Source organism: Simochromis diagramma, unplaced genomic scaffold (genome assembly GCF_900408965.1).
Source record: "Simochromis diagramma unplaced genomic scaffold, fSimDia1.1 OVJJ01000802.1, whole genome shotgun sequence".
In the NCBI taxonomy this organism is placed as follows: Eukaryota; Metazoa; Chordata; class Actinopteri; order Cichliformes; family Cichlidae; genus Simochromis; species Simochromis diagramma.
In genome coordinates, this window is record NW_024387492.1 from 20,916,046 (window position 1) to 20,928,563 (window position 12,518).

Genomic DNA, 12,518 nt, shown 5'->3' on the forward strand with positions numbered 1-12,518 from the left:
ACAGAATTAAATTCAAGTTGAAGGTTTGGCCTTTCGACACAATAGTGGGTATCCAGTGAGCATCATTGACGCATACAGAATTTGAGATAGTGATCTAAAAGTAGGAGGACAGCTGTGCCCGAAGGAGACAACTTTAAAGGCGACTGCTCAGTAATTTAAATCACATTTGAATTCAGATTTGTAATAGTGGAGTGACAGAGGGGGGAAAGTGAGGAGATAACAGCTTGTAGTTTTAGCATACACCTAGCACTGCATCAGATGCATGACTTGAACAGTTTCCCTGGTGTTGACTGTGTGATCACAGACAGCTGAGCCGATTGCAAAGAAAGAGGGATGATTAAATTAGTAAGATAACTGCCAGAAACAAAGGTGAAGTTTTCATTCAACAAAAAAAAAGTCTTTACCTTCTGACATCCATCCAGCAGCAGCATCTGGCGCTCCTGCTGCTACCTGCCTCCAGTCATATGAACTGTGCATGTGTGTGTGTGTGTATGTGTGTGTGTGTGCGTGTGTGTGTGTGTGTGTTTGTGTCTGTCTGTGGGTGTCTATGGTGTTGAATTCAGTTTGGTGATTGTTATACTGCTGCCTTTTCTCTGATCACTGAAAGATGGTTAGCCTGTTTTTCATCTCCCTTTGAGAAACGTGCGCACACAAACACGCACACACAAACACGCACACACAGACACACACACACACACACACACACACACACACTCACACACACACTCATTTGCTCTCTGTCATGTTTCTGTCAGTCTCACAGGCTCTGTGTCAGTATCTCAGCATCTTGCTGACTTCTCTTGTTCTCCTTTGTACTCTCTCGTGTTTCATCTTTGCCTCCATCCCTCCTCTCCCTCATCAAACCAGTCCATGCTCTAATTTTCACTTCCTCTCTCTTCCATACTCTCGCTCTCCCTCTCTCCCCCCCTGTTACTGCAAAAACTTTGTGAAATTTTCAGCTTCTCTTTCTTTGGGGGAACTCTTGTTTCTTTTTTTCTCTGTGGACAGATAGAAACTCTGAGAATTAACACACACACGAGGAATGATGTGAAATGAAGTGAAGTTAGTTTTGTCTTTCATCTGTGTTGCAGTGCTCACATCAGAGAATGAGCACAGTGTAAGCAGGTCATATGAATGCATCCGCACACACATTCTAACACACATAACTCAAACAAACAAATCAGAGTCCATCAGTGTGTCATCAAATATTTAGGGAGGGTTGTCCCACTTAGCTGTGATGTGCCGAATAGAAAAGATACAAAATAGAAAAAAAGGACAACACTTCAAATAAATAAGCGTGAGAGACAGAATGGAGGTAAATTTAACCAGTTAACATGACACACTTGATGTTTGCCTCCCAAAAGTATGTTAAAACTGGTTTCATCCCTAACACCACCTCTTATTTTAGTGAAGCTTGTTCTAGACATTTAAAATGAACCCCATGTCTGTGAAGGTTCTCAGTCATCCAGGTCATTGTAGTCAAATGAGCTTACAAAGAAAAGCGTCTGGACTTCTTTAAGTTGCTTGAAAAGTGGAAGTGGAAGGGGTTCCATGAATAGGATGAATAGGATGAGGGACCTATGGAATCTTCGATACCCAGCATCCAGATTGACAGTCAAACAACTAGTAGCTCAGTGTTCCAACATTCAGTAGAAGGAAATACTCTCATGTCTAGAGTTTGACAAGGTACAACACTAATGCTACGGCAAGGGGGAGCCAGGATGACGGCTCATGGGGGCGATATCATCACCTCCACCCGAGATTGGGTACCAAGCCCCAAGTGCAATGGAAGGAGGATTGTTGAGTGCTTGAGGAACTGTCCTGAGAGAGAGGATCATGGCAAAGCTTGAAACCTGGATCCTCCGTAGCTGGTTACCAAGACTAAGTGAAGTACCATCTGAGGATCTGCTAGATAATGTGAACGGAGTACTATGGACAGTACCTCCGAGATTGCAAGACCAGACTGACCAACCTGTGCCCTACCTGCATTGACTACAAGAAGGTCTATGCCTCCAGTACCCTGCACCTGGATCCTGGAATGCCTAGAAATAAACAAGATCAACAGGACCCTAAGAACCTTTATCAGGAACTCCATTGGAATGTGACGTACAACACTAGAGGCCAACTTCAAGCCCATAGCACAAGTCACCATCAAGTGCACGATCTACCAAGGAGGTAGTCTGTCCCCACTGCTGTTCTGTATAGGCCTGAACCCCCTCAGTGAGATCACTGACAAGACTGGCTATGGATACCGACTACAGAATGGAGCAATCGTTAGCCACCTCCTCGTTAACCAGGGGGAAGGAAGAAAGAATTTATGGGATCATGCTACAAGTATCTTGGAATCCCACAGGGAAATGGGAACCACTAACAGGCTGCTAGGAAAGCTAGAACCACCAAGTACTTGCAGAGAGTGAGGCAAGTCCTGAAGAGTCAGCTAAATGTTAAGAACAATATCCGGGTTATCAAAACCTACTCCCTGCCAGTGATCAGGTACCCTGCTGGGATAATAAGGTGCCCAAAGGAGGCGATAGAAGCCACAGACATCAAGACAAGGAAACTCCTTTTTTCAAGTCAAGTCAAGTCAACTTTATTTGTCAATTCTGCCACATGTACAGGACATACAGAGAATAGAAATTTCGTTACTCTCAAACCCTAGATGAAATAGCAAATGAACATTTAAATATAAGAGAGTGATTAGAAAATGCAAATAAAATAATTAAAAAGTAAAAATTTAAATAAATACAATACAATTTTACGTATAACAAGTAAGCTATGCAATATACAATCTACAATATTCTGACCATGAATGGAGGGTTTCACCCCAAGCCTAGCACCCTGAGACTGTACACTAAGTGCAATGAAAGAGGCTGAGGACTAGCTTGAACATCCACACCCATGAGCACATCAGGAAGATGGCCTTCACTGACAGCATGCTTAGTTAATACTTCAGGCAGCAAAAACCCAAGAAAAAAGAGGCGCAATAAGGACATGTAAGGACAGGTCCTTGCAGATACCACCAGCAGATAGAAGAACTGTCTGACAATCAGAAATCCTACCAGTGGCTGGACAAAGCTGGACTGAAAGACAGGAAAGAGGCACTAATCATGGCAGCACAGAAGCAAGCTCCAAGTACAAGATCCATAGAGGCAGGGGTCTATCACACCAGGCAAGACCCCAGGTGCAGGCTGTGTACAGTTGCCCTTGAGAAAATCCAGCACATAACAGTAGGGTGCAAGATGCTAGTAGGCAGGGCATACATCGAACACCATAACCAAGTGACCAACACGAACAAGTCCTGAGGTCAAAATGGGACATACCTAGGGTAGTTGAGAATGACGGATCTAAGTTCCTGTGGGACTTCCAGATACATACAGACAAACTGGTGATGGCTAACCAACCAGACATAGCAGAGGTGGACAAACAGAAGAAGACGGCCGTAGTGATAGATGTAGCTATACTGAATGACAGCAAGATCAGGAAGAAGGAACATGAGAAGCTGGAGAAGTACCAAGGGTTGAGAGAAGAATTTGACAAGATGTGGAGGGTGAAGGTAACAGTGGTTCTAGTGGTAATCAGGGCGCTCAGTACAGTGACCCCCAAGCTAGGCGAGTGGCTCCAGCAGATTCCAGGAACAACATTTGAGATCTCTGTCCAGAAGAGCGCAGTCCTAGGAACAGCAACGATACTGTGTTGGACCCTCAAGCTCCTAGGCCTCCGATAGAGGACGTGAAGGATAGACTGAAAAGGGGATTTTGAAGTGTAACATTTATTGTTTACTGCTTCAGCCATGCCATTTGAAGCACTTTGGGCTGTGTGACAGGTGCTTTGTAAAAAACAAAGCTTAGGATGAAAGGCGACATTTATTTAGGATGCCTTTCAAGAGCAGAACATCACAAAGTGCTTCGCAGAAGAAATAAAACATTTTTGAAAAATTACATAGTGACACTGATAAAGATACACAGAACAGATAACTCTATTCTTGGCTTTGTGTAAGGGATGAGCATTCTTGGGTCGATTGTCATTTTGTTTAAGATAAAAGAGAAAACCCCCCCACAACTTTAGCTTAAAAAAAACCAAGAAAAATAAAACTTACATCACTGAATAAAGCTACTTCAGCCAAGTCATAAATGCTTTTTTTCTGATCCCTCTTATTACAGTTAAGCATTAGTGAAAATACAGAGAAATATTTGAATAAGTATAATTTTACCATTCATGGCAGTTAATTGAGTTGGATGCTTGAATATCTTTAAACAAAAACATCCCGCGTCTTCATATACGAAATGTCTCTACCTGAATTTAATTATTTTTGACTTTGCAATCAAATTTTGCTGTAAGGCTTTTTATTAGATATTAAGCCTTCAGTTTCATTAAAGTCTTACAGACAGATTTACTCTTCGTCATTATTTTATTTTGAGACGTTTCTGTATTTGACTATAAGAACTCTCATCATCAACTTTATGCCATTAATACAAAATAATCAAAGCTGCTCCCAGTGATCAGCTCAGATTGTTTAAGTTTACAGTTTGTCACAGCTGCATGAAAACCAAACCAAAATTATCAGTGATTTTATTTACATTTTTCAGTACAACAGGAACAGTAACAGACTGAACTAAAGTAAATAATACAATATATTACAGAGTTACAAAATATAACAAATAGCTCAATTATAAATATCCAGAATATTGCAGAGATTAAATATATATGATTGACATTTTATACAGCCTTAGTGAAACTTTAATAATCGCTTCATATATCAATATCAGGGAATTTAGAAGTCTTTCCTATGTCTGTTTGTGTTGTGTGCAGAGATCTCATTCCGGGTTTGGCAGTGTGGCGGCAGTCTGGAGATCCTGCCCTGCAGCAGAGTGGGTCACGTCTTCAGGAAGAAACACCCATATGTGTTTCCTGAAGGCAACGCCAACACATACATCAAGTAAGTGTCTGAAGGATAATTTATAGAACTATTTTTATCACGGTTTAACAAAAAAATCAGTAATACTTGAGCATGAACCTTTGTGAATTCACTTCACCTGTTTCGGTGCAATTCAGAGGGATAACAGAGGTGTTGGAGAGGTGGCCACAGACCCTCTTCTTATTCCTCCTGACTGAGTTTTTTCTACTTTTTCTTTTTGCTCGTTTCCTTGTCACTGCTGATAGCATGAGACGATACCTGCAGCAAATTTAAGCTGCACATGTAGCCCAGCTCCTCCACAATATTGTAAGGTTTGTTTAATCTCTGGGAACAGACTCAAGAGCATGGAGGAGATACCAAGAGGTGGCTCCTGTTGCTGCTGTGTTGATGCCTTTCTTTGTCACTTTCATTTGTACTAAAGCAGATGAAACTGATTTATAATGGCTTATGTTTCTTTTTTTTTCTTTTTTTTTTGCCATGTATAAGAAATATTTGAGAAATTCAATGTTAGATTGAACAAAGTTATAAGTACCACAATTTTTTAAAGTGCTACACTTCTTGCAGCAAACAAATGTATTTTTTTTCCCGTCTGCTCACTCATTATTGACTCAGTGTCATGAGTCGACAGTGAATCACTATAATGACCATTTGGACCGAAGGAATCTGCTCTGTTCCTGACATTTAGAAGATCACAGTGTTAACACGCAGCCGTCTGTGTCCACACTCCAATGCTTTTGAACTCTCTCCTGGAAAAATTCAGTGAAAATATATTTTCAATAAATAAACCCTTCCAAGTGTATCTGTAGGCTCGGGACAAGAAGAAGCAGAGGGTTTCTGCTTGTACTCAACTGGACCAATCACATTTGAGCAGGCTTTGATTGCATCCAAGGAAAACATCAAACGCAAAAATAAAACGTTTACCAAAATAGAATCAGCTCTAACCCAAAGTCCAGAAAAAGTGGTCTTCAGACCCGCATATACTGGGTCTAAAGACTAGCTGGTGACAGGAATGACAAGAATTCAGCCTCAGCTTTGCTATTAAATCTCACAGCTAAGAAGTTTACTTTCTTCCATCAGTGGTCTCATTCATACTTGGCTCATATTTGGCTCTTTTCTTCACTTTTTTTGTCTTTACTTTCTAAAATGCAGCTGCATAAATATCAAGAATAACGGATCCCCTTTGAGGATATGTGCAAACTCATATTCCCACAGAATCTTTGATTTATATTATACCATTGCAGCTGTTATTAACATTATGCATGTCCTACCTTCTGTGTTAGCTCAGTCACTCAACATCTTTAATTTAATATGCTGGAGGTAAATTAATTATGTGAGGAATATCGTGTCTGTCTAGTTTCTGCTATCTCCGTGGTGCTGACCTTCTAGCCTAAATACTGTTTGTTAACGAACTTTGGTACTGAATTAATAACATATCTGACTTTTTTGTAAATTTATATAATCCTCGAGAATGCGCTAACCTTCCTGCCTAACTAATAATACGAGATCACTTTTGTGTGACTGAATTGCTGTGGCATGCAGAGGAAACAGACATGCAGCATTGCCATTCGGAGCTGTGTGTGTGTTGCAGCCTCCAAATGATGCTCCCATCATTGTTAAAGTGGATTTACAGCTGCCTGGGAGCCTTTGAGCTGCGAGCACAATATTATCCTATTAGCATAAGCTGTATTCTTATTCTGCCCCTGTCAAAGAGTTTGAACAGAAAGATGCTTTCAGGCAGCCCAATAATCCATTAACAGGACTAATGTGCTCAGAATGCTTCCGAATTGGTCTTGTATAAATAGATCAATCATGGCTACAATAACAACTCCATTTAGATTACAGGGTCAAGAACAAAGTAAACATGACTGCAAGGTGTGTTCCTAATAATGGCACTGTTTGGGATTTTGATCATGTTTGTGTCAAGTGATTTACTCAATTATTTTGTACTCCCATTAGTTTCACTTCCTTCCTTTGTTCTTCCCTTCAATTTCCTACCACACACATGCAGACACACTCACAGTATAAGAAGTTTCTTGTTTTCCTCTCATTAGTCAGAGTAGTCAAGCTAGTTTCCTTTTTTTCTATTTATTTGAATATTTTCCTTGTGCTTATAAAAGGATTTCCTTGGGTATGACTACTGGCTACTTTTATGCTTTTATGCTCTTCTGGATTGTTTGCCATGTTTATTGACCCCTTGTGTATGACCCGAGCCTTCAAATTCTTCCCTTTTGGACTTTTACTTTGCCTCCCGTGTCCCGTATTTTGCTCTTCATCTTATGCTTTAGACCAGGGCTGCCCAATCCCAGTCCTCGAGAGCTACTGTCCTGCAGCTTTTAGATGCATCCCTACTCCAACACAGCTGAATCAAATGGTTTGATTACCTCTTCAGCATGCCATCATGTTTGGCAAAGGCCTGATAACAAGCCATTCATTTGATTCGGGTGTGTGGGAACAAGGATGCATCTAAAAGCTGCAGGACGGTAGCTCTCGAGGACCGGGATTGGGCACCCCTGCTTTAGACTCTTCAATGCCTATTAGGGAACGTGAGCTAAAAATTTACATTAAAAAGTTGCCACAAGAGAGAAACTCAATTTCTTCATTTAATATTAAAACCCATTAGTTTAATTGGGCCCTTTGCTAGTGAATATCCAATATTATGTTGAAGCATGTATTAAAAGTCATTCTGGGAAACGCTTAAAATGACAAACGAAAGTAGAAGACCAGTGAGAGGTTATCGAAACCCAAACTGCTGTGCTTTTTTTTCACAAATTAACTCACGAATATATTGATGATTTGTCAGGTGATTTTTTTTCCTTTAACAGTTCACTAATTCATAAACCTCAGCATGCAAGCAAGGCGCTAGCACTGCCAGCGTTGGGAGTTGAGGTCCCCTTTGTGGCTTAATGGACAGAGCAAGGCACTAAAGATGCCAGAATGAAGGGTTCTGTTCCCAAAATGAGCGCTCCCACTGCTAAATGGCACTTTGGCGCGAAGCCTCGGCCAAATGGCTCATATAAATTTATTGTTTTGTGTCAAGCAGCTAATCCATGCCAACACTGATACTTTTTTTTTTCAGTTGGGCTGTTTAGTTGCTCATTTTGCTCCCTGTTGGCCGTTACCGAGGCAACATCTGTTCTGCGCAGAAGAAGATGACTTTTATTTGTATCACGATGGCCTGATGTTTGTGATCAACGCCGTCCTCCCAAACAAAGCTGCTGTTGTCTGCTCTCGTGTTGCTCTGCTGGTTAATTAGCTCGAGGCTTCAGTGCTGGCAGTCTGGATTATGAATATGCTAAATAAAAAGGGGCTGCTTAATAATTCGATTACAAAGTTTATGCTGTTTCCTCCCTCGCTGAGGTCTGCTGCTGTGACCTCGTGTTTGCCTGCTTGCGTGTGCACAGTGAGAGGATTTAATTGTAAGCCTGCATGTGACACATATTTATGTTTATACGCCTACAAGCATCTCATATCCCCTCTCTCTTCCCCTTTCATTAAGCTGCCACAGCCAGTGTGTGTAATGCCTGTAATGGAGGGTTTCTGTCATTTCAGTGAGATTGTTCACAGCTCACAGAAACTCAGCTAATAGCTAATTACTACAGAGAGACAGAGGGAGGGAAAAATAGAGTAAATGGAGATGAGAGATAGTGAAAATGTGGTTTACTGTTAGCGCTGTGTGGGTGAATAAAGTGCAGTGAGTTGAACCGAAATGATGAGATACAGCAGTAGCTATGACTTACACTTGGTATCAACATGGCTCTATATGTGGAAGTCCTGCCTGAATAGAAGAAAACATGATGTGCTTGAATGCAAATGCAGAAAACATCGCAGTCAGCCATATGACAGCCTTTGTTGTGATCTCTTCTACACACTGCGTTACAGCTTATATTGTATGTACACTGAATGCCACTGAACTGTACAGTAAAAGGTGGATACAACCGATGTTTAAGTGCCTTAAACTTGCATTCTTTCTGATGCAGTCACAGGTTTCAGGTCGTATTAATTACACTTTGATCGTGATTTTGTAAATTATTGACTCGTTCAGCATCTTCTCAGTGAACAAGTCGCCACTGTACATGTATGAACATGTGGTCAAGATGGTGTTTGCCAAAATTCTCAGCTCAAGGCTTTCAAATTAGACTTTAAAAAGTGCGTTAAAGAGATCTCACAGAGGTTATGTATACGCTTGTATCTGTTATACACACTCCATGGTTCCATGGTTTCTCTGGTGCCCAGCTGGATTGAGATCTGGAGCATCTGATATTCAGGAAGTTGTTTTTGAGGTCAGCAGATCAAATTGTCCTATGGGGACGAGCAGGGGTAGTGACGTTAGAGAGTCCTATTTTTTCATTGTGGTGAGGGAGTGTGCTCGAATCAGTGTTGAGGTGTGCGGTCCAAATAACGTCTACGTGGATTATTCCCTGCAGCTGTCAGTTGTTTGAATATCATGGCTGATCTGTTTGTAAATGTGCACGCTAGGGCAGGTGAACATGCAAAGATACTCCAGTGAGGTCAGAATGGGATCTGATTGATCTGGCTAAGGTTCTGATTGAGTAGGTGATCCGGCTCACTTGGTTAAGTATGTGATCTATATACCAACGGTGGTGCAGGAACCAGGGTTTAGGTCTCCTCCAGACCTTTTTCTGCATTTAAGTCCCCCTACTCTCTACCTGCTTTCTTGTCCACTCTGAGCTGTCCTGTTGAGGCTAAAAATGCAAAAAAATACATTTTAAATAAATAAATCAGCCAGACCACATCTAGAGGTGGGTTGTTTCTTTGTGTGTTTAAAGGCAGCAGGTAAATGATGTCTGTTTTTACTTCCTTCCATTTCTCCTTCCTCCTGCAGCCTCTCATCTGTTCACTGTGGTTAAAATAACAGCTGGATCATATTCAGAAGTAGTTCAGACTGCAAATGACGGCGAATCCTGACCTTACATATATATGCAAATGCTACATTACATTACAGCACAGAGGTTGTGTTGCTGTATCTGAGATGAAGCTGTTCTGTTTGTTCTCATTCTGTTTGTATGTGATTAATAAATTACTTCTCGGTTTCACAATGCATTTTGTCAGTCATAATCACACATGCATAAAATTATTTTTGATGTCTCACATAGTGTTAAATAAAAAGGCCAATTATGCACCTCCTGTTTTTATATTTAGGAAAACAAAATCTGCAGCCTGAGGATCAAATTAGAGACATAACATCATTTTAAGTCCCAAAGCTCTCTTTCTCATACACAATTAATATATTTCACAGAGCTGGGAAACGCAAAGTTGAAATTAGTCTTGGGTCACATTCTTATCTGAGTGATTAAAGCAAAAACCTTTGTTGCTCAAGAAAACTTTAACATGAAAAATTTCTGTTTTCCAACTAAATTGCAAAATGTCTTTCAGAAAGCACATTATTAATTTCAGGAACGTGACGTTAGCTTACTCGTTGTCTGGTTTAAATTTGTCCAGTGACCTTGTATAAATCAACAAGAGGAATATTCAGAGTAGCACATGGTCACCATTAATGATTTTTAGCCTGAGTGTGATGTAAGTGTGTGGTTGTGCGTTTGCAGGAACACACGTCGTACAGCCGAGGTGTGGATGGATGACTTCCGGCTCTTTTATTACTCCGCTCGCCCGGCAGCACGAGGCAAATCCTACGGAGAGTAAGAACACACAAGTACATCTGACTCTCACATGACAGTGTGTCATCTGCGTTACCTCTTAGTCCTCAGATATTCAAACAGGACTGGTGTTTCTTTATTTGCACCAAAGCACGGGGACTTGTAGTATTGTCTTACCACAAGTAATTTAATGGAAATATACCCTAACTTTGTTCACCATTAAAATTCAAGCATAAAGTAAAAGAAAGGGACAGATTGTTACATTTTACCAAAGTTAACTCACAGAAGTATAAACTCCTTCCTTTATCAAGTTAACTGCCCCTAGCAGCTACCACAATCAAACTGAATTAGGGCACAGAATAAGGCCATAAAATAGTGTGTTCATTGATTTGCACAATGGAATAATACAATCAGAGAAACTAAAAGGGTATTTCCTTTAACTCTTAGTTATTTAATGTGCTCTGAAAGTGTTGCTTTTGTTTTCTTTCAGCAATTTAAACAGTGAGAGGACTGCAGCACAGCTTTTCAGCCTGGTGTGTTACTCTTAAAAAAATAAGGGTTAAGCCTAAAATAAATGGTTTATCTGTTTTGATAGCAGAAAAGATATGAGTATCAGAAATGCAGCCAGTAATAGACGCTGGCGACAGTTGTCGGTGAATACATGTCAGTGATTATCAGTCCTGCACATGTAGATGATGCTGCAGCTCTGCTTTAAGATTTTACCTGTTTTCATATCACACACCTCCGTTATTGGTAATGGTTGAACTCTTAGTTTGTCATTACTTGTGTCAGTTTTATTTTGTGTAGCTGCCTTATTGCTTTTTCTCCCCATATGATAGTGGCAGAGAAAAATAATTTTAATGAAAGTTGTCTGCTGATCATCTGCCAGCTTCTGTATCAATCTGATTGTCTGTTTCTGCCTGTGTTCAGTATCCGAAGCAGAGTGGAACTTCGGAAGAAGCTCAACTGTAAATCCTTCAAGTGGTACTTGGACAATGTCTACCCAGAGCTCAAGTAAGTATGTGTGTGTTTCTGTGTGTGTGTCTGGAGACTTATCTGTCTAGGAAAAGCTCCTGCTGAGTATGCAAAGTGAGAAGAGAATTTTTAAAGCTAATGCCGAAAGTGGCTTAAATACTGCCTGGCTCATTGTTATGATAAGATAATTTCTTTTTGTGCTTTTCTACCTTTTTGTTTATCCTCAACTTCTAAAGAAGAACATTTTGCTGTATACACTTAAAGTTTACTTTACTCCCCATAGGGGATACCTCTATCTCTGCGAAGCTTTTTTAACAGCTTTGTAAAACTGAGTGAGTTATTCCTTTTTTTTAAAAACAGGGTCACAGACAAGTTTTACAGATTAGCCATTATCCAGGTCTACGCCAGCCTCTGCTGCTGGAGTTGTAAATGTTCTGTTTTTAATCTGTGTCCTGGATTCTTTAACGCTAATTCTATTCATAAAAAAGTGATTTATGCTTGGCCAATCTCCCCTTCGAGGACAACCACTTTAATCGCTTCAACCACAAGTGCCGTTGTGACCATTTGTGATTTGTCAAACTCAGGCAGCCTTCATTTCAATGTTCACTGCTGTTGATTATATCTCATGGATAAATCAGTAAAAACACCCAGAGTGTCTAAACCATCAGGTTAGGCGTGGGTTTTTTGTTTTTGTTTTTTTCACAGTAAACCGTCAATGCAGGTCTCAACTTCAATGTCATGAGACATCTGAGGGAACATATGTTTTAACTTTTTGTACAGATCAATACAATAATTGCTCCCCAACCACTTTACCTAATTGATTTTAATGCAATGGCAGCACCGTTTATAAATGCATACATACAAGTATGAATACTACAAGTAGTAGTAGCAATGTAGAGCCACTGGTGCATAACTAGCGATAAAGCTCAGCTTGGTTTTTTGTGCTCAAAAACACAGCTGCAGCAGCTATAGCATGGCTGCTCATGAATGGAGTCTGATCAGCACTTTGTATA

The 12,518-nt window shown here is 40.4% G+C and overlaps 1 protein-coding gene across 1 annotated transcript in view; it reads left to right on the plus strand.

Moving 5' to 3' along the window:
• The window catches only part of galnt14 (UDP-N-acetyl-alpha-D-galactosamine:polypeptide N-acetylgalactosaminyltransferase 14 (GalNAc-T14)), a 215,375-nt gene that overhangs the window by 180,755 nt on the left and 22,102 nt on the right, over nucleotides 1-12,518 (plus strand). Inside the window, exons 10-12 of the mRNA XM_040017048.1 lie at nucleotides 4,810-4,936; nucleotides 10,480-10,572; nucleotides 11,461-11,544. Coding sequence (XP_039872982.1) covers nucleotides 4,810-4,936; nucleotides 10,480-10,572; nucleotides 11,461-11,544 — 304 coding nt within the window. The remainder of the gene's footprint in view (nucleotides 1-4,809; nucleotides 4,937-10,479; nucleotides 10,573-11,460; nucleotides 11,545-12,518) is intronic.